Source organism: Vulpes lagopus, chromosome 13 (assembly GCF_018345385.1).
Source record: "Vulpes lagopus strain Blue_001 chromosome 13, ASM1834538v1, whole genome shotgun sequence".
Lineage (NCBI taxonomy): Eukaryota > Metazoa > Chordata > Mammalia > Carnivora > Canidae > Vulpes > Vulpes lagopus.
Genome location: NC_054836.1, coordinates 30,540,126 through 30,562,565, shown reverse-complemented (window position 1 = coordinate 30,562,565; position 22,440 = coordinate 30,540,126). Strand labels below are relative to the sequence as shown.

At 35.2% G+C, this 22,440-nt stretch overlaps 1 protein-coding gene across 1 annotated transcript in view; it reads left to right on the top strand.

Annotated features, from left to right (window-relative positions):
* CRPPA (CDP-L-ribitol pyrophosphorylase A) overlaps positions 1 to 22,440 on the top strand; it is a 291,595-nt gene that overhangs the window by 169,084 nt on the left and 100,071 nt on the right. The window contains exon 9 of the mRNA XM_041728219.1: positions 10,727 to 10,858. Within this exon, the coding sequence (XP_041584153.1) occupies positions 10,727 to 10,858 (132 nt within the window). The remainder of the gene's footprint in view (positions 1 to 10,726; positions 10,859 to 22,440) is intronic.

Below are 22,440 nucleotides of genomic sequence, written 5' to 3'. Positions count from 1 at the left end.
GTTAAAGAAATGTTTTTTGCTTAGAGTCTGTCTTCTTCAGTTAAATGAATCCAGAAGCCTGAAAGTGAATAGTTTGTGTACTTGTCATAAATATAAAATTGAAAAAAAGACACCTTCAAATCTATAATAAATGTTAAGATTGTATTAAATCAACAGAATGTGATATTTCACTCACTCATCTGTGTTTCTCAGTTTATTCTTATTCCCTGAAGAGTGCATGTGCCAAGCAGATGTTTCTTAGCTCTGGGTAGCTATTCAGTTGAGTTCAGCATATATATGCTGTGAGGGTGTACCTCCTTGTACCATTATATGTATGCAGACTTGCATAGGCCTGAATTAAAAACAATAACAGCAACATAAAAACAGTGTGTCTTTCATCTTAGGCATTGTAGTTTTAATTTCTAGAAGTTTGATTTCTGTCCTTTTTACCTTTTTATATCTATTTTCCTAGTTAACTTTTGAATGTATAAGGTACAGTTATGGTACCCATTTTAATATCCTTGTGTGATAATTGGCACACTGATATCAGTTCTGAGTTTCAGGTGATGTATTAATGTCCTTCCTTCTTGTGGGTATTTTCCTGCTCCTTTATATGCCTGAAAGTGTGCATGTGTGTATGTTTTTAAAGTGTGCCATTTGGATTTTTAATTTTCATGTAATTTGGAAAAATTTCCAGCCATATTTTTTTCTGTTCTTCACAGTTAACTGGGAACTCCAGTTATCTATACATCTATATATTAGATTGTTTGAAGTTGATTCATATCTCCTAATGCTCTGTTTATTTTTCCTTTTTTTCATTGAATCCTATTTCATTTTTAAAAGGTCTTATTGCTGTATTTTTAAATTTACTCATCTTCTGCAATCTTCTGCTGTCAATCTCCTCCAGTGTATTTTTTAAAATCTCAAATGATAATTTCATCTTTATAAGTTAGATGTAGGCCTCTTTTACATCTTCTCTTTTTCTACTTAATACATGCATTCTTTGTGAACAAATGGAACATAGTTGTAAAAGTATTTTAATGTCCTTTTCTATTCTAATGAATGTGTCACTCCTGAGTTGGTTTTGATTAATTTTTCTCCTTAGGGGTCGTATTTTTCTCCTTTTTTGGCATTTTTTTATTACCTGTTAGAGTTTGTGAATTTTACCTTGCTGGGTACTGGATTTTTTTTTTTTCTTTTTTCCTGTGACCTAGTTAGTTGGAAACAGTTTGGTCTTTTTAGGTATTGTTTCTATGATTTTTAGGTCAAACTAATTAGTATATTTAATGTATGTTTAATCATTCTTTTTTTTTTTTTTTTTTAAATTTTTTATTTATTTATGATAGTCACACAGAGAGAGAGAGAGGCAGAGACACAGGCAGAGGGAGAAGCAGGCTCCATGCACTGGGAGCCTGACGTGGGATTCGATCCTGGGTCTCCAGGATCGTGCCCCGGGCGAAAGGCAGGCGCCAAACCGCTGCGCCACCCAGGGTTCCCATGTTTAATCATTCTTAACAACTGAGGCAAGACCCTTCTACCTAATGCCCTGTACATTATGAAGTCCTCCAGTCTGGCTGATGGCTGTCACCATTATTCCTGACCTTGGGTGTGTACATTAGGCACTGTTCCATCTAATCTCCTCCAGTGGATTTGTCTCACTTTGGGAGAGAGAGAATCTGATCATCGGCAGCCTTTTCATTCTGTGCACTTTTCTCCTCTCATTCTGTGCACTTTTCTCCTCTCTGGAACTCTATCTGCCCTTTTCTCTGTAGGCCCTGAAACTCACATATCCACCTTTCCCTTCAGTGTACCATAGCCTGGAAACTGTTTTAAGGAAGGAAATTGGTACAAATATAGGGCTCAACTCATTTTTTCCTCATCTCTCAGAGCTGTTGCTTGTTGCCAGGTGTATCATGTCTTCAAGGTCTTTGCTTTGTGTAGTTTGTGTACTTTTCTGACTGGTTTGAAGTGGAAAGGTGAACTTGGTCCCTATCACTCCTACTTAGGCAGAAATAGAAGCTGGACCCAACTCAGTTTAAGAGTTTCATTTTCATACATTCATACTCATCCACATTTTCAGAAATTTATTCAATATGTAAATAAGAAAAAGCTCAGTCTGTTTTAGGTCAGACTCTGTATATTCCAGATAAAATTTTTCTAGTACTGTTACTAGTAAGATTTTTTTTTTTTAAATAATGATGGTAGATCAGTGTTTTTTTTCTTTTTCTTTTTCATTTTTTTTTTATTCATGAAACACACACACACACACACACACACACACACACACACACACATATACACAGAGGCTCAGAGACACAGGCAGAGGGACAAGCAGGCTCCATGCAGGGAGCCTGATGTGGGATTTGATCCCAGGTCTCCAGGATCACACCCTGGGCCAAAGGCAGCGCTAAACCGCTGAGCCACTAGGGCTGCCTAGTAGTAGGATTTTAACTAGTAACATAACATTTAGTCAGGAAAGAAAATCCTTTTTATAGCACAGACCCATGAGTTAGTGACCACAAAAAATTAATAGGTTATATGATGAGCATGATGTGACACAAGCTGCTTTTGTTCTGGACAAGTACAGCTGATTAGCACTTTCTGCAATGATGAAATGTTTGATTGCTATACTCATATATGTGGTAGCCACCTGTTGTTGTGAGCACTTGAGGTATCCTGCATTTTCAGTTTTATTTACATTTAATAAATTTGAATTTAAATGTAAATAGTCACATCTGGCTAGTGTGACTACTTTAGTAGGCATTGTAGTTTTAGACTATGTTTTATTTGACCACCCTTTGTATTGGGATAATTCTATTTTTTTATGAAAGATATGCTTATTATTTTTGAGGGGGAAGTGTGCAGAGGGAGAGAGGGAGAGAGTCTTAAGCAGACTCCACACTGAGCACAGAGTCCGACACAGGGCTTGATCTCATGACCCTGAGATCTCATGACCATGAGTGGAAAGCTTTACTGACTGCACCCCTCAGGTGTCCCAGGTCAGTTCTCTTACATAATGTAGATATATGAAAAAAAATGTTTTCAGAAAGAAAAAGTTTAGATAGCACTTTGTTTTAATCATAAATAGTCCAAAGCACCACTGATCTTCTGATTTGTTATTGGAAACACTGTAATTGAAATTTGGGGGAATTGTATTTTCCTCTGAAACTAATTAGCACAATTTTTCTGTACCTTTTATATAATTCTATAAGTTTAATAGTATCAAATAATTTAAAAGCAATATTCATAAGTTCTTAATTTGCTGTGTTTCTGTTGCTTTTGGTTATTTGCAATATGAATGTCCTGGTATCAAAGAGAGCTGAGGTTATTAAATGCTACCACATGAATATTCCTGAAATCGTTAAAAATTTGTTAATTACCAGGATTCTTAAATGATTTTTGCCATACTTAAAAAGCATAGGATGAATCTCTGGAGGCTATGTTAATATGGCCTACAGACATCATATACCTGTGTTTTGATCTCCTTGATCATGTTTGTGAATACTTTTCATTTTTGCTATATAGTATTCAAAACACCTTATCTTCTGAAAAGGTTTTTTATTGTTTTGCCTTTTGAAACGTATTAAAAATGTCAAAAATCACTTAACAAAGTAGGTATATAAAAGCAGTATCGGGACTCCTGAGTGGCTCAGTAGCTGAGTGTCTGCCTTTGGCTCAGAGAGTGATCCTGGGTTCCAGAATCATGTCCCGCATTGGGCTCCTGTGGGGAACCTGCTTCTCCCTCTGCCTGTGTCTCTGCCTCCCTCTCTGTGTCTCTCATGAATAAATAAATAAATATATTTTTTAAAAATGTGGTATCAATTTTTATAAATTTAAATGGACTTTGTAGTGGTTAGCATAAGTAAGGTACCTTTGTTAATTCCAAAAATACTCATTATTTATTTTTTAAACATATCATGTAATGTGTATCTAAATGACCTGTAGACAAACTTGATAGTAATTACAGATTGTTGGTTAATCTGTAATAAACTTTATCATGTAAAATAAAATTTTGACAAATCATTAAAATATACAAGAGGATTATACTAAGTGAAGAACCACATACCTGGTTTTTGTAACTTACTTGAATGATATATTTTAAATATTAGTTCAACAGATCAGTGCTTCATATTAATCATTGGGCTTGCTGTTATCTTTTGATTCTAAAATTTGTTGTGGATGGTACAGATTTTAATTGCAGATGTATATAATGCTTCAGGTAATTGTCCCGTAATATAACAGTGGCAGAGTTCTGTCCTCATATGAGAAATACCTTGTGAAATCTGAAAAAAAAATTAGACATGTTTTCATGCTATATTAGGTTTTCCTACTGTCTGTTTAAAAATGTGAAGGTCTAGTTACTTCTTTGATATTGCACATAAGGATCTGAAACAAAATGGGTATATAAGTATAACATTTGTCTTGATACTATAAAACTTAATTACTTTTTAGTTATTTGACTCAATAGAAACATTTAAAAGTTTGGCTAATATTTTAATGCAAAATACTATTTATTTACTACTTGGGTTAAATGCCTTCGTTTCTCAACCTAATAGTTTTGCTGGTATTTTAAGATTTTTTTTAAGATTTTATTTATTTATTTATTCATGAGAGACAGAGGGGGGTGTGGGGCGGGGGACAGAGACGCAGGCAGAGGGAGAAGCAGGCTCCATGCAGGAGCCTGACGTGGGACTTGATCCCGGGTCTCCAGGATCAGGCCCTGGGCTGAAGGCAGCGCTAAACCGCTGAGCCACCCTGGGTGCCCTATTTTAAGATTTATAGATGAGTTGTTAAACATTTGCTCTGAATTTTTATGATAGCTTACAACTTTTAATTAGCTTCTATTCATCAGAATTATGTATTAAATTGCTTGATGACATTGATTTAAACTTGTTCCAAAATGAAACGATTCAACATTAGAAGCTTGTTCCTTTTTCTTTTTAAAAGTGCAGTTAAAAATTAAAAGTATGGTTCATCAATTTTCTCTAAAGTTTTTTTTTTTTAAATCCTTAAAATTAAGTCTTACTTTGATCTGCTTAGTGTTGACTTTAGTTTCATCTATTGTTAGATCTCCCCGTATTTCTTTTGTTTTTTTTTTTTTTTTTTTTTTTTTTTAAATTTTTTTATTTATTTATGATAGTCACAGAGAGAGAGAGAGAGGCAGAGACACAGGCGGAGGGAGAAGCAGGCTCCATGCACCGGGAGCCCGATGTGGGACTCGATCCCGGTTCTCCAGGATCGCGCCCTGGGCCAAAGGCAGGCGCCAAACCGCTGCGCCACCCAGGGATCCCATCCCGTATTTCTTTTGAAAAGCAATGTTGTGAGATGATGGGCCTGATTCACACAATTTACTTTTCTGTACACAAATAATTTTGTGTAGATATTTTTGCATATTTGTTGTATAGATTCAGAGTCTCTGGTCTATCTACCAATGCTTCCTAACTTAATTATTTGATAATTACTATAACTTTTATTTTGACCATCCTTCCTTCCACTTTGGTGGGCATTAAGCAGTGTGTATTTGTATATATACTGATGCTTCAAAGATTGACTTCTTATTAAAAATTGACTTATTCAAATAAACAAAGACTCTGTTTCCTCTCCTACCACAATTCCTGACTCCCTTCTCAGGCCATGTTAACATGGGCCTCTGGAATGAGGCAGAAGTGTTAAATGTGGGGTTATGGAACATTCCTGAGGTTTTAAAGAATATTGTATTTTATATTAATTATTCTTTAATTAATGTACCTGTCCTCAGAGACAGATGAAAAATTACATATTAAAGTATAAAACAATGGCAATTCATCTGGGGCCAGGGATATATTAAATAGTTACTAGACAAATATAAAGCATGTGTAGAACTGAATGTAGAAGACATGAGGCACAGAGGAGCATTTTCCAAACTATGAGTGCCAGAAACCTTGCCCACCCACAAAGCCATGAAGCTACCCATATGTTAAATGTTTAAGCAGTTTGCTAGTTTATAGGAGTGAATTTGCTGTGTTTAAAAAAAAAAAAACACATTATTTTGGAGGGGGAGATATTTTAACTTTTTAAATATCTGTATGAAATAAAACCTATTAGAAATGGCATCCTAAGGAGGAAATAATTGTTGCTGTAATTTACACATAGCAAATGAGTGAGCAGTTCAAAAAGACATCAAGGAATATCTACTTGATGTAGCTATAAGCAAATGTGCAGAACTCAACCTAGATGAAATGTTTTGCTACATTTCAATGGATGCAGGACTGACTATGCTGTAAGTTTGTTTTATTAAGGTGAAAACATTTACATTTCTCTTGAGCTATCATAATCATTTTGTAATCCTCTGCTCTAGTTGTATAAACCTTGTCTTTAAAATTAAAATTGATTGCATTATTATACCAACTGAGTTTTTTCCTGGAACTCATAAGTAACATGTATTTTAGAAGTTCAAAATTAGTAGCACAACGTAAAGTATATGCCTAAGTTTCATAGTATTGGCCTTAGGAAATACGTCTGCTGGAGATTTTTCTTCTGTTAATCATGATGTTATCAGGCCTTCCCATTTAGTGAAAGAGATTTTGATATGTATCCTACTTTTTCAAGCTTGAATTTTGTCAACCTGGTAATACATTTCATAAGGTCAATATCCATACCTGTTTCTTTAAAAGTTGATGTCATTTAGTACAGTGTTGAGCACATTCTTATATTTTAGTACATTTCTAAAAGTTTCCCTCTAAGTATTGGTTACTTAATGGGTAACATAGTTTGATGGGATAACATAGGCAATTTGTAGATGAATGAATAGTTTGCCTAGAATTCACTTTTATGCATCGTTTCCTTAATTCATGGAATTGGTGGTGAATAACATTGGCCTACTGCTTTCTTTACATGCCATTATCTTTTATCTTTCTGAGGAACTAGGGTATGTTGTGTCTGATGGATCTTTAGCTGGAGTAAGTCTTCAGCCCTAGAGTGACGTTTATGACTTGGAGGGAACTTTGAAAAACTGACTGTGCTTTGTTTTTCAGTTCACCAAGTATTTTTGCTACGTTACATGTGTCTGAAAAAAAATTAGCTTTTGCATGATCAATGAATATGGGCGTTTAGTCTGTATATTTTGGAAGTTGACATTAGTTCATATGCAACTTTTCCTAGATCACAACAGCCAGCAAAACAGGAATAAAATTATAATCTTGGAAGGAGACATAAAACCCCTCAATTTAGCTGCTTCACCAGAAGCAGAAGCTATTTGAATTTTGTTTTGTTTTTAATATGTTTGGTACGTTAGTTTCTAAGACAAGTGCCATTGAACATCAATGTTTATTGACTGAGACTGTGTATTCTCATAATTCAGTCAAATATTTTGTGTATTCAGGGCAGCCCCAGTGGCGCAGCGATTTGGTGCCGCCTGCGGCCTGGGGTGTGATCTTGGAGACCTGGGATCGAGTCCCGCGTCAGGCTCCCTGCATGGAGCTTGCTTCTCCCTCTGCTTGTGTCTCTGCCTCTCTCTCTCTGTGTCTCTCATGAATAAATAAATAAAATTTTTAAAAAATATATTTTGTGTATTCAAATCTATCTTAATAAGGCTCTGATTATTATAATTTTGCTTGTTTTTTTATTATGCCCTATTCCTCTTTATGTGAATTAATAGTTTTTGTCTTAAACTAAAATGAATAATATTGCTACAGCCTTCATTTTTGGTAATGTTTGCAAAGCATGTCTTGTTCATCCTTTTATTTTGTGCTTTTCAGGATAGTTTGCTTTAGACATTTGTCTTATAACTAACATATTGTTAGATTTTCCTTAAAAATCCAATATGATAAATCTGTTATTTAGGAAAGACTTAGGTGTGTTCAATTTATTTGTATTACTTTCATATTTGAGATTCTTTCTACAAACCTATTTAGTTACTGCTTTTTGCCAGTTTTATTTGCTTCTTTAATTTCCTCCTATTATTTGCTGCATTGATATAGATAACCCTCTTCTCCCTCTGCAAGTTCAAAAACTACACAATATAGTTGTATATAGCTTTAATTAAATACCATAATTTTTAATATACATAATTCATTAAGTTAACTCAGTATAGGATCACTAATTTCTGTCCTTTTTTTTTTTTTCCTGTCCTTTTTTTAAAAAAAAAAGCAATACACAGATTCAGCACACTTTATCTTTTTCATTCCAATATAGTTTATTCTTGTCAAGAGTTTTAGTTCTATCACTTCTAAGTTCCCAAAGTTGTTATTAACTTTAGGATCACTTTTAGGACACTTTTTAAAGAAAATCGAAAGTTGAGCACCTGTTCCCAGCTCTGACTTTGCAGAGAGGTTCCCTGGGCAGGTGCACTTCCTCCTGGGCCAAGTTCAATGGCAGCTTTGCACTGTAGAGCTCCATTCCTGGTTGTATCCATCATTCCTTCTCCATTTAGTATGTTACCAGCATTTCTGTTCTTTAATTTCTGTGCATTTTAAATCTCTTGGAGGCTGTAATTACAAAATAGAGAGGTCTTGTCTTTACTGCTCCTTGTGCTATTTTTTTCACAAACCCTTTCTGCACCCCCCCCCTTTATTTTACTGTGAGATTTTTCAGAACTGAAGATTTGTTAGGAGGACTTGTATTAAACAAGAAATGTCTATTTTCCCTCATTAACTATCTAGGCTGGCATTAAGGTTGCCTGGATTATGCGTTGCAAAACTCCAAGACATCTCATTCACATAAATTATGTTAGGCATGGTGACTCCTGGCATTTTATGGTATCTAAATATTGCAAATAATTACACAGGTAAAAGAGTTAAATAGTACCATGAGGCTTATAACTCCAAATAGCAGTGTTGTTCCTTAGTCCAGATGGTATGAGGCTATGTAATGATCTGGTGGTATGGGCCCAGGAGAGAGTCTTAGTCTCAGTCCCCGAGCTTTAGATTCATAACATGATTGCAATTTCATAAATTGCCTGGAGTTTGGAGAATTAGCCTTTTTTTCTGGCAAGCCCCCAGCCAGCAATTTTAGTTTCAGATAGATATTTTTAAACTCTTAAGACTAGAAGAAGCCTGTGTCATTAGTTTGTGCAACATCATAAAAGACTACAAGACAAGGAGAAAAGGGAGAGATGGGCATGTTTCTTCAGCTTAGCTCCTTGAGCTCATAATTTCATACTAGTAGGGGTTGCTTTTTTTCCCCCTCCATTTTTTCTCCACCTTCTTAAGGGTAAGGGGAGGAAATCACAGAAGGTGGTGTATGAGCCATCCTTCCAGAAGGCTCAAGCTACATATAGGAGTTAGCTGATAGATGTTAGCTTCCAGGTCTCAGCTAGGGAAACACCTGGTTACAAGTTAAATTACACTGAAGGAAAGTCTACCATTTATAGTTCACTCACAATTATTCCAGCCTGGCTATGGTTCACCAGTCTCAAATTATATTTGCTGTAAGCATTGTTGGTTGGTAAAAAAATCTGAAATTTCATCTTTATAAGTTTTCAGGGAATCACTGCTAGGGAAGGGTGAATTCAAGTTCATAGGGTCACATTGTCTTTACTTCAATTATTCAGTAGATAGTAGAGCCTGAGACCCTTTTCTTTGTGCTTTTTATCTTTCAGTTTTTCTTTTCTGTTTTTTTTTCTTTTCTGTCTATTCTCTTCATTTTTTAATGGATGGAGCATTTTTAAGGAAAAAGTCTGTAGTGTCCCTTTAGATTTTAAGAGGAAGCAACTACATATGTATGTCTTCAATTAACTATAATGAAAAGGTCCAGGAAATAGTGACTGAATATCTACTGAATTAACACACATACATGTCCTCACATAATTCTGTTTTAAAATGGATGTTATTTAAGTGCTTTTCCTGGAAAGCAAAATGCAATGTGATAGGTGAAAACTCATTCCCTTGTGTTATAGAAAGTCATAGGATTTTGTTGTATATTTTCTATAAAGCATATTTTTATATGAATTACCAGAGGAAGGGAAAGGATTAGTATAAGAGTTTTAGGGTGGAGTAGATTTTAAAATGCTTCTAGATAATAAATACATGTAACTGAACAAATTATCATTCTTGAGAGTTTCTTAAATTTGATATTGTGAAAGAATACAGATATCTGAATGTTTATTCTCTGTGCGCATTTGCATTTTATTTTGACATTATGGTGATTTAGATATTTTATGTCCCACAAAAGATGAACAACACCATAAAACTTCAATGATTTGAAGGAGGGAGCTCACCCTGAGTTCCTTAAAATTTAAATGAAAACTAATATTTTAAAAATAGCCATTGAAATAATTTCAAGAAAAACACACTGCTAAAAATATATATAAATTTCTGGATTTACTCTAAGAGATGGATGATTTACTAGAATTTCAGTTATTTGAAAGTGATTTTTCTAAAAATATCTATGAATCTAATAAGCACTCCCTTGAATTTTATTGATATTGGTAATTGCTTAACATATAATATTTCTATGTAATCTAGTTTCAAAGTATAAATTGAACAAGTAGTTGAAATCCTGTATTTGTACATTTGACTCTGAAACGAGTGGAAATAGAATACTAGCATTTTATATTGTTCAGCATTGTTTTCTCAATGATTGCTGCTTTGTATTTGTAAAGGAGGATTTACCAATCTTACTAAGCATTTATGGTTGAAATGTTTATCTAGAAATTAACACAAACTGATAAAAGTCACAATAATTGTGTTTTGAACTCCTTTAATGTTACATTTTTCAAAGAAAGTGAAAGAAATGGTATTCACGTGTTACCTTTTGTATTATTTTGCAGGTATATTTTCTTGATTATAAATCAGTACCTTTTGATCAGAAAATGGAAAACCTAATGCAAATTAAGGCATATGCAAAGGAAGTGAAAAAAAGAAATATTTTATTATGTGGTCTTCTTATATATTACCCACAGGTAAGGAAAATTTTGTGTTTTGTGGACAACAGTTTTAATGGTAACCTGACCTGTTAAAAGCAAAGATACATTAATGATTAGAGAAATTTTGGCTGGAAAATTACTTATCCATGTTCTGTCATAGGTAGAACCTCTCTTGACTCTAGGGGAGAAATAAAAATCAAAAACAAGTGTTTTGATGAAGGAAAAAAAAGGATGAAATTGGTGAATATCTCATACTAGTAGGCCACATGGGGTTGCCAGATTTATCAAATAAAAATTTAGAGTGCGGGCAGCCCTGGTGGCGCAGCGGTTTAGTGCTGCCTGCAGCCCAGGGTGTGATCCTGGAGACCCGGGATCGAGTCCCATGTCAGGTTCCCTGCATGGAGACTGCTTCTCCCTCTGCCTGTATCTCTGCCTTTCTCTCTCTCTCTCTCTCTCTGTGTGTCTCTCATGAATAAATAAATAAATAAAATCTTTAAAAAAAAATTTAGAGTGCCTGGCTAAATTTGAATTTCAGATAAACAATAAGTATGTCCTAAATTTGGAATTTGAAATTCAAATTGAACTAGACTTTTGTATTTAACTGACTTCAGAACTCATCCATTTGTCTAATTTGAAATGGCTTATTTCTTTTATGTTGTGCTAAAGATGTTGATCAGGTTTTTAATTACTTAAAAGCAATACTTAGCATTCATATAAGAGAGCCTGGTATTTAACTAGAGAAAAATTCTTATTGTCACTTTATTAATAGCAGAAAGTTAAGCTGAAGGCAAAATGAATTAGCATTATAGATACTTAGTGCAAAGAAATGCTATTTAAATCAAACTATTTGGGGAATGTTAGGGAAGATGGATCTGCTCTTTGTGCATAGATACCTTTCATTGAAATTACAGAATGCTTTATAGTGTTTTTAGAGGTACCCTGCAGGAGTCAAGAAAGTGAAGTGGTCAACAGGGCTTTTAATGATCTGGAATTAGTAACTGACCAAGGAACAACAGGCATTTAAAGTTACATGATTGATGAATAACAGTTATTATTGGTGTAATATTTAAGTTACCCTTTTAGCCTGAAGGTAACATTTCTTTGAAACAAATGGATTTTAATTAAGTATAAGGACAATCTTTTAGACAGTTCCTGGTTTTCTTTGAGGTGATTTTCGCTGTTTCCATAATATGTAACTATGACCTCTGGTTAGTCATCAAGAATGAGGCAAAGCTGAATTTACTTAGGATCATGGAAGTATAATATATTAGCTTTGAAAGGGCTTTTGAAGTCAGGGCAGCCAAGGCCTGAAGAGATACACAAATGGCCCAAGAGCAACACGTAACTGGCAGAGTAAGATTAAGAACTCTGGTCTGTATCTTTGTTCAAGAATATCCTATCTTTGGGGCACCTGGGTGGGTCAGTTGGTTAAGTGTCTTTGCCTCAGGTCATGATCCCAGAGGCCTGGAATTGAGCATCTGGCTCCCTGCTGAGTGGGAAGCCTGCTTCTCCTTCTCCTTCTGCCCCTCCCAACTGCTTGTGTGCATTCTCTCTCCCTCTCCCTCTCCCTCTGTCTCATTCTGTCAAATAAATAAATAAAAGCACCTTTGTTTTTAAAGAATATTCTGTCTTTAATAGGTTGTCTTTGGTTGTACTCCAGATTATTGTGGTGGGAAAAAATAAGTTTTTTCTCTTGTGCCATTCAAAGGAGTCATGGATGCACAACTAATGCTTCACTATGCAGATAAAATATAGTTCACTGAGAAATATCTCAAAAGCTAAGAAATGGTAGAGTACATACAATCCCCAGGACTTTTTCTCCTGTGATTTAGGCTAAACACAAAGGGTCTGTATGCATTGTAGTTGATACTCCAGTGGGAGAGTATGGTCTAGATGAAATATAGCATGCCTAATGAGATTTGATTTCAGACAAACAATTTTTAGTATATCTGAAATATTACATGAAGCACACTTGCACTAAAAATCTTTGTTATCATTCCTGAGATTCAGTATAACTGGGCATCCTATGTTTTTACTTCCTAAACCTGGTAACTCTTGTGGAGCTCATATTCACAACAGAATTGTTCAATTTTCCACACCTGGCATACTGTACACATTCATGACATGGAGTTGCATATCTATGTAACTCTGTACCTGTGAAGGCTCCCTGATGGGAAAAGTGGCCTTGTTGAAAAAGAAGAGCCTTTGAATTCAGTACTGTGCATCTGACCACTATTTTGAGCAAATTTAGATCTATTAAGCTCTACTTTGCTGACACGAGTGCAAAGAAGAGGACACTGCAAAGCGTTCAAAATATTTCTCTCATTTTAAGAAGCAAAGAGAGCTTATTTGGGTGTTGCTTTTCTTTTCTTAAAAATACAATAGTGAGGATGTCTCAAACATGTGAAAATGTTTAAAATACAGGGTTTACTTTTGTCCTTGGAGACACAGGTGCCAGTTGACTAGTACTAGCCAAACACATGTCCAGTGCATAATTCCACCTTAAAGAGCCTTTACCAGAGTACTCTGGGGTGTTCCTCAGATATGCCATCAAAAAGAGCCTGTGGTTAAAAAATTGGGGAGCATCAGTGAATAAACAAGTATCTTCCATGAAGGGTTTCTCACAAATTCTTAATATCCTGGTGAAAATTTCATATCTTCAAGTTGGGGACAAGGGGGATATCATTTTCAATTTTCTACTGTAACCCTTCAAACATAGGCAACTCATGAGGCTAATATTCTCTAAATGAAACTTTGGGCTACAGTCCTCATAAATAGGCCCTATGTAAAGAAACCACTACCTCTGGACAGTCTCTCTCTCTCTCTCTCTCTCTCTCTCTCTCTTTTTCCTTTTAGTTCTGTACTAATTTTTCCACTTAGTTAAATCAATATCTTTAATTTTGAAAGCCTACTTGACCAACCTTTTGTCAACACTAAGGATATGAAGATGCACAAGGTGAAACTTCTGTCATCGTTGAATGCGAAGAAGCTGTTTAGAGGCTTGTGCTTTCCATGGTGCTGTCAGATACAGTTTTTTTTTTGTTGTTGTTGTTTGTTTGTTTACAGTGTCCATACCTTGGATGTTGGTTCCCTAAGCGAATCTCTGTGATAGCCATTAGGGTGTTTCTGTAGATGGTTGATGTGTTTTGTTTTCAGTCTCTGATCAGCGAAACCTAGGTCTGTGAAATCTGGAAAGATTTTTAACCATTTTTTCATCAGACATAGCTTCAAGAACTTCTTTGGATAGGTTTTCAGTTTATTTGTGACTCTACCTTGGATGAGAGAATGCATTGGCTTCAGCATCTGTGCTAGAGATCAGGTCTTTCCAACCTAAAGAAGACCTGCATTGCTATGTATGTATGTATCTCTGGTAATGTGGATGGTCTGGACTGTTTAGTTGCTCCTTCACAGGATTCATTATGGATATTTATAGTTAAATAGAATTACTTAAGCTCTTTAAAAAAATGCATGATGGTGTTAAGTCTCTGTGTTTTTGTAGAAAAAACACTTTCTGTAGAGAAAGTCCCACATGTAGGACTTTCTGTGTTTAGCAAATTTAAACTTATTACATTTCAGTCTTTTTGGGGATTTATAATATGGTCTCTGATTAGTTAGCCATACTTGCTTCACAATTAGATATTTCCAATTTGTGTATACCTTTAGTAAAGAAATTGACTTGGAGAAGGATAAGGATTGATTCCATCTTGAGGATCTATAAATGTCCCGCAATGTATCCATTGTCAATTGTTGATAATTCTTTGATAATTCAATTACCGACAAATGCATCTAATCGTATAATGTTTCAACTCCATTTTTCATATATTCTTTATCAATATAAGAAATTTAAACAAATGCTTTACTTAACTCTAGATGGACTCCCCATGTATGCATTTTTTTTTTTCTGGTCAGGGACATCATTTGCTAAATTACTGAATATGCCAGTTCCTTAGTTATACCAATGTAGTAAAGTACAAATTAACTTTTTCGAAAAATGTCTTTAAAACATTCTGCTGGCCTCAAAATATTCGTCATTTAAAATAGATTCTTTGTGGGCAGACTTATGGATCAAGTGGCTGGCTTGACCATTTAAGTTTTCTGACTTTAGTATCTAGTGATCAGTTTCTTAAGTTGTAAATAAATAAGGAAAGATTTGAAATTTATATGCTAGATTAGAAACGTAGCCTAAAGCTTGCCCTTAAAATTTTTTGGATGAATTTAAATCAAGCCCTATTCCTTTTTCTAAAATAACTCTATAAATATAACTATGAATAATTACAACTAGGTTCTATAGCTTGATCCACATAAAGGATCTTAGTACCTTTTTAAGTATTCTCTTAAATTTATGCATAAAATAGTACTCTTCATTCCCATTATACTAAGTTTGTGATGCATGTCATCATTGAAATCTGTGGTATAAAATGATGTATTTTGGGGAACCTGTTCTAGTTATTTAAGAATATGTATCTGATGATAAAGCACTGAAGTTATAGATACTTAGTATTTCTGGCATGAACTGTTCAAGCCTATAGTTTAGAGATTTCAGTCTTAATTTTGCTGAACTCAAATATTTTTATCATGATTCTGTTTTTTTAAGGCAAACATTTACAAGTATATAGTTTTTAAACTTGAACTATACTGACCATTTAAGAGATGGAGCTTCTAGGTTAGAACGATATTGCATTGTTAAGTATAAATATATCTATCTATTTTGTATAGACATCATACCATCAAATAATGTACCCAAATGAATTTCACATTTGGCTTTATTTATCCACCACCTTCACAAAGGTATCATGAAACATCTTAGTAGATATTTTCCTGAGGTTCAGATCTAAGATTTGTACACTTACCTCTTGTTTGACTAATCTACTGGTATCCTCAGAGGAAGAAATAATTTTGTTTTAATGAACTTACTTTAGGCCCGGCTGATGTGCCAGTGGCTTCTAAATACTGTTTTTTTGAAAAGTCCTTAGCTGGCAGTATTATAGTCTCCTGAGGAACTTTATAAGTATAGGTTCCTAGTATGTACTTTAGGAAATCTAGTTTAATAGCTCAAACTTATACCTGGAGTTTTCTATATTTCATAAGCTCAAGCTCTGGTGGAAGTCTAATGTGAACATATTTGGATGACTGACTTAGGCCAGTGGTTCTTAAGTATATTGACATATTGGAATCGACTGTTGGCCCTCTTTATATAGGACTGTCATGTCTGAGGAGGCTCTGGGATATCAGATGGCATAATGGAATCTTGAGGTGAAGTTGAGTAAGGGACCGAAGAATGACCATTTGAAAAAGTTTCTAAGCTGTGAGATCATCTCTTGTTCATTAAGGACAAACATTCTAAGTACTTACAAGCTATCAGGCTAATAGGGCAATTCTATTGATGAAGGTTCTTAGTTGCAAAAATGTATCAGTGATTGTCTAAAAGATATATTTTAGGGAATTTTGTAGCTTACAGAATTTCTGAATAATTATGGAACCAAACTGGATAACACCTAGCCAAGAACAGGGCAGATGGCAGAAATGCTCAACCCCTCTTGAGACTGTGCTTGTAAAAGTGCCTCATATTACTGACTCTGGATACATATGATGCTAGGGAACCACAGATAGAAACTCTACCATAGCTGATTCAGAAAATATGAAGTCTCTACCTTAGACCTAGTTTCCCTGTTCCTGGCACTGAGCCAACCTACTCACTGCTACTTTTAAGTCATCTACATGTACATAGTAGAATCCATAGATGCTGATAAAACCAAATCTGAGGAAATTTAGTTTTTATCCTCTGGAGTATCTATAGCATGGAAATGAAAGCAGGGATTTGGTTGGAGAAGGTGTTGGTTGAGCCATTTTGTGGCATTAGCCCCATCAACCTACATTAAAGAATCTTGTCATAGGTTGAAATTAGAGCACCTCTAACACATTATATTTACTGTCAAGGGCTTGATATCATTCACCTTCATCCAGGTGTGGTGGATGGAGTCTTTCTGTATGGTGTCTTACTGTCAAATTACACATTTTAAAATAAAAATTTACACAAAAACTTTTATGGCAAAATTTGTAAATTCTATAAAATATATAAAGTCCTGTAGCAGTTTATTTAATCTGTGCTTCTTACATGCTCAAGGATTTAGAGATAGATGCACACAGGCACATGGTTGGAGAGTTCTCCAAAACTTTTATAACTGATTATTTATTGGTCTGAATTAGCGTAGTCCCATCTAATTGAAACAGACATCTATGTGACCTTGAATAAGTGATATAAATTGGTGGGCCTCTGATTATTCATTGGTAAAATGCAGGAGTCATATTCTTGAAGCTTCTATGGGATGAGAAGATGGAGACATAGGAGGTAGGCAGTCTGTGTCACTCACATGACACCATCAATGTCTGTCTCTCTGACAGGGAAATTCTGAAATTGAGGCTGGATTTTCTTTCCTTATGTGACCATAAGTTTTAACCATACTATTATTTATTTTGTTGAGAAATTATTAATTGTAGTTCATACATTTCATTATAGTTCAGAGAGGGAACTGTTTGTGTTTGACACCTCAAAGTAAAAGTCAATAAGATTGTCTTAGTCTATTTTGCTGCTGTAACAATACCACTGATCTGATGACTTATAAAAAACAGATGTTTATTCCTTATGTTTCTGGAAGCTGGCATTCTGAGATCATGGTGCCCACATAGTCAAGACCCTCTTCACTGTTGCCGACCACCATTTTCTCGTATCCTCACATGTAAGGGAGAAGGTCATGTTCTCTCTTTATCACAGTAATAATCCTATTCATGAAGATTCCAATCTCATGACCTAATCCCCAATCAAAGGCCTCACTTTTTAATACAACCACGTTGGGGATTAGGATTTCAACATGAATTCTTGGGGGACACACACATTCAGTCTGTAACAGGGAAGGAATTATTATCTATGTTAGTATGGCAGGGAGTGTATATCATTTTAGTCTATCCATTTGCCTGTCTCCTTTCTTCTCTAAGCCATCATTACCCTGGATATGATGCAGTGAGAAATAGACTTTGGAAACAATGTTTGAATTATTATTTTTCATCAGATGAGGCTATTGGGAAGAAATGATCCAATTGGCAGAAATAGAAAATCCAGGTCCTGGAGAGGCTCTGGAGAGGTAGGAATTGAATGAGCTCAATTACCTTCTTACTGCTCTTGAATGCCACTTTTTCTTCAGCTACAAATATAGCTCTGGAAGGCATGTAAACAAGTATGAAAGTTAACAAAGTAGGTTTGTAATTTTATGTTTTTAAGAAATAATTGTTGATAAAAGAATATTCTTTTGTGAACCTCCAAAATAGGATAGGGAATGGTGAAATGAAGTGGTTTGGCAACAACATTAAATTTAGATAAAGCTGTGTAAATTGATTTTCTGTCACAATGTATATACCGGATCTCTCTACTTGATGAATTAAATACTCTTGTTCTTCTCTATTGTCTGGTTTTGAATGTTTTGCATGTACTGTAAAGGACATCCAGAAAACATTCTTGTTGATGGACCTCTTTGTAATTAGCCCCAGGTAAATTCATAATGAAACATTAAGAGCTATATGAACAGGTCCAAATGCTGTAGGATACTTCTGTGCCAATAGACCTGAATTTGTAGGATGCAGTTTGTTACCATTCTTCCTCTCTTAAATACACCACATTTACTCTATGTCCTCTAGATGAGTCATTCTTTAAGTGTGCATGACCATTTAGAGAACTGGTGTATGCTATCAAGTAGCAGAACATCATTTTTTTCTTTTTAATAATCATCTTGAGGGAGGTTAGAAATAAATCTCTACTTCCTGCAAGGAGCAATTACTTTTAGTTAAAATTGGAATTATTTACTAAACATAGGGTACTTTCTGTGGCACTGAATCATGTGGCATATACACCAATATGTAGTACCAAATCTGTTTACAGAAACCAATAATACCCTGTTCAGAGTAATCAGGCTTTTTTTGATGTGGGAATGTTTTTGAGACTAAATATTTTTCACTTTCAATATTGTTTTGGCTTCTAATGTTTAGACTTAGTCATTCTTTGGGAAAATTTGAATGTCGTAAAATATCTCTTTAAAATTGTGTGAGTTTGAAAAACAAACCTTTTTAGGGAATTTGGGTAGCTTATTTACGAGACTCATTCGAGTGGCAATAAGCTGTTAGACAAATGTAAGTGAAATAGAGTATTAGATACAAACTTCTGGGATAGACCTGCCCTTAATTTTTTTTTGAGTAAGTAAAGCAACATTATTAATGAAAATGGCCATGAAAAATTAATGCACTTATTACTTTGAATAATGTGTTAGTCAGCTATTACTGCAAAAACAAATTACCTCCAAACTTAATGACTTAAAATAATGTTTACTATCTCGTAGTCCTTGTGGTTTCATCTGCTCTGGGCCTTTCTCAAGACTGTAGTCCTCTCAAGGATCCCCTGGGAATTATCTGCTTCCTAGCTCACTTAGCTGGGTGTCAGGACTTGGTTTCTTTAAGCTGTTACACTGAAGACTTAGTTCTTCACAAGCCTGTGGTTGGGGGCCTGTTCATAGAGTATCCCCCAGTGTTAGAGCATGCAAGAGAGAGGACCAAGACAAAAGTCACAATCTTTTTTTTTTTTTTTTTTTAATTAATTTATTTATTTATGATAGTCACAGAGAGAGAGAGAGAGGCAGAGACACAGGTGGAGGAAGAAGCAGGCTCCATGCACCGGGAGCCCGATGTGGGATTCGATCCCGGGTCTCCAGGATCGCGCCCTGGGCCAAAGGCAGGCGCCAAACCGCTGCGCCACCCAGGGATCCCCAAAAGTCACAATCTTCAGTAACATAATCACCTTCTTGTGTTCTATCCATTGGAAGCAAATTATTAGGTTCTGTCCACACTCAGGGGAGGCAAAGACACAAGGGCATGAATACCTGAAGGTAGTGATCATTAGGAGCCAAATCAGACACTGTCCCCCACAATAATACTAGAGTGTTAATATTAAAGTTAAGAATGTAATATCCCGGGATACCGGGGTGGCGCAGCGGTTTGGCGCCTGCCTTTGGCCCAGTGCGCGATCCTGGAGATGCGGGATCGAATCCCACGTCGGGCTCCCGGTGCATGGAGCCTCTGCCTATGTCTCTGCCTCTCTCTCTCTCTCTCTCTCTCTCTCTCTCTGTGATGACTATCATAAATAAAAATTAAAAAAAAATAATGTAATATCCCATGCAAATTAAGGGATTGGTAACTTAAATAGAGCTAGAAGTGTTTGAATGAAAATATATACACATACACGTGTATATACGATCATACATGCTGTTTTCAGATATATGAATAGAGCAGTGACAGCTGGAGATAGGATAGCAGGGAGATCGAGTGTCAAAAAATATGCAAATGTATTTTGATGTTTGTAATTTTTTTTGAAGAGCTTGATCGAAGTCAGATCCATATCAAATACATTAGGGAACATTATTGATAGGCTATCTTAGTTCAGTTTAGAGAACCTTGCATTATAAAGTAATAGTTATAAGATGGTGGTGTTGTCTTTGAAAAGTTGAGACCAATTATATTAAAACCATATAACCCAGATGTGTTGTGTCTTAGAGGCTTCAAGAAGAGTTTCCAGAAAAGAGAGGTGCTATAGGAAGCCTAAAGGATTAGAAATAAAGACTCCAAAGAATCTGACATCCTATTGGTAATCCTTAGAGAAGACAGGTTTGTGAGCTTACAGGAAATACTAAGAAACTTCACTGAGAGTAGTGATTTTCTATACACTGGACAATAAAACAACTATATTACTAATCTCAATGCCAAGTTGAAAATAAAACTAAATTTTAGTCTTTGTCTAATTTCTGATATTTTGACTAATGAAATAGAAAAAAAAGGCACATCAAGCTGTGATTGGGAGAGCAAACTAAATAATTAGTCCCTGGAAAATTGAGGGTTTTCTAATGTATGTGGCATTATTTCAGCCCTTTGAAATAAAATGTGTTGTATATACACTCTGAGTTTTATGTAGATTTTCCTTAAATAACATTGGAGGGGATATCTTTGTTTATTTTCATTTTGTGGAAGACTAATTATTTAAACTTCAGAAGCAGCTGTACAAAGAAGTCTAAAATTGCAATGTTTAACTGAATCAAATGGAGACCATCACATGCATGCTAAAGGACTTGAAAATATCAAGTGGAGTGGGAAGTGAAACTAGGAGAAATGCAAAGTCAAAATAAGTATTTAAAGATTTGACATTCTAAGCCAATGGCAGTAACTCTGAATACTTTGAAACATTTGGGGGCATATAATCATTATTAGATACTTCATATCATTGAGAATTAAAGGTAATATTTCTAAAGCCAGGGACTAGTTAAGGGCCGTTTTCCTGGAATGAGAGTTGGTTATATATGAATCCCTTATTTTTTGCCCAAGTTACTATTTAGGGAAAAGGATAGTTTGTAAAATGAGAACATGTGTTTATTGTCTCTGAGAATTCTATCAGCATTTCTGATTATGATCATAATGGAAATATAGAGGAGCCTTCTCCACTGAGAATCAGGGAGATATGAGTAATGTTTGGCAAATAGATTTGTGTATGGAAAATGGTAGGTTTATTAGTTTTCCATCCATCTCATTACTCACCTTTGACAACTGGTAAGGAAATATATTTTAATTAAGCTTCAACTTACTCTTACTGAATGCATAATGGCAATTATATACTAATGCTCTTAGGAAATGAGTTGGTAACAAATGTATCTACAGTCACTTTGAGAATCTGAATTTTAATGGACAGAAGAAACATGTTTTACAAAGATGCTATTCACAATTATTATTGGGCTTCTGTCATTGTTTATATTTTGTATGTTTTTAATCACAGTATCATGCTGAAACCCTGTATTAGGATGATTTAGAAGGAAATACTGTTCAAAGAGTGCCCACAGATAATTTACCAATTTTTAACTAAAATTACATAGTTTAATCTTTTGCATGTTTATTTATTTAATTATTCTCTGTATTTATGGCTTAAAAGGTCTAAACCATAATACATTTTTTTAAACTAGGCCACAGATCTTCTATATGAACATATTTTTTGCAAGGTTGTTCAGAAGCACAAGAGATTAATTTTTACTGTAGGATATGCTCTGTTTTTTGCTTAACACAAAAGCTTTTTCCATTAAAATTAATGTTGGGAAATATCAGGAAGGGAGACAGAACATAAAGACTCCTAACTCGGGGAAACGAACTAGGGGTGGTGGAAGGGGAGGAGGGCGGGTGTTGGAGGGGAATGGGTGACGGGCACTGAGGCGGACACTTGATGGGATGAGCACTGGGTGTTTTTCTGTATGTTGGTAAATTGAACACCAATAAAAATTAATTAAAAAAAAAGGAAAATAAAAAAAAATAAAATTACTCAAAGGAAAAATTGTGTTTTTTTCTTTTTATTTAACATATGTTTGCAAGCTGAAATTAGGGCAACGTGAAGTGTATTAAAATAAGGACCATGGGGGATCCCTGGGTGGCGCAGCGGTTTGGCGCCTGCCTTTGGCCCAGGGCGCGATCCTGGAGACCCGGGATCGAATCCCACGTCAGGCTCCCGGTGCATGGAGCCTGCTTCTCCTCTGCCTGTGTCTCTGCCT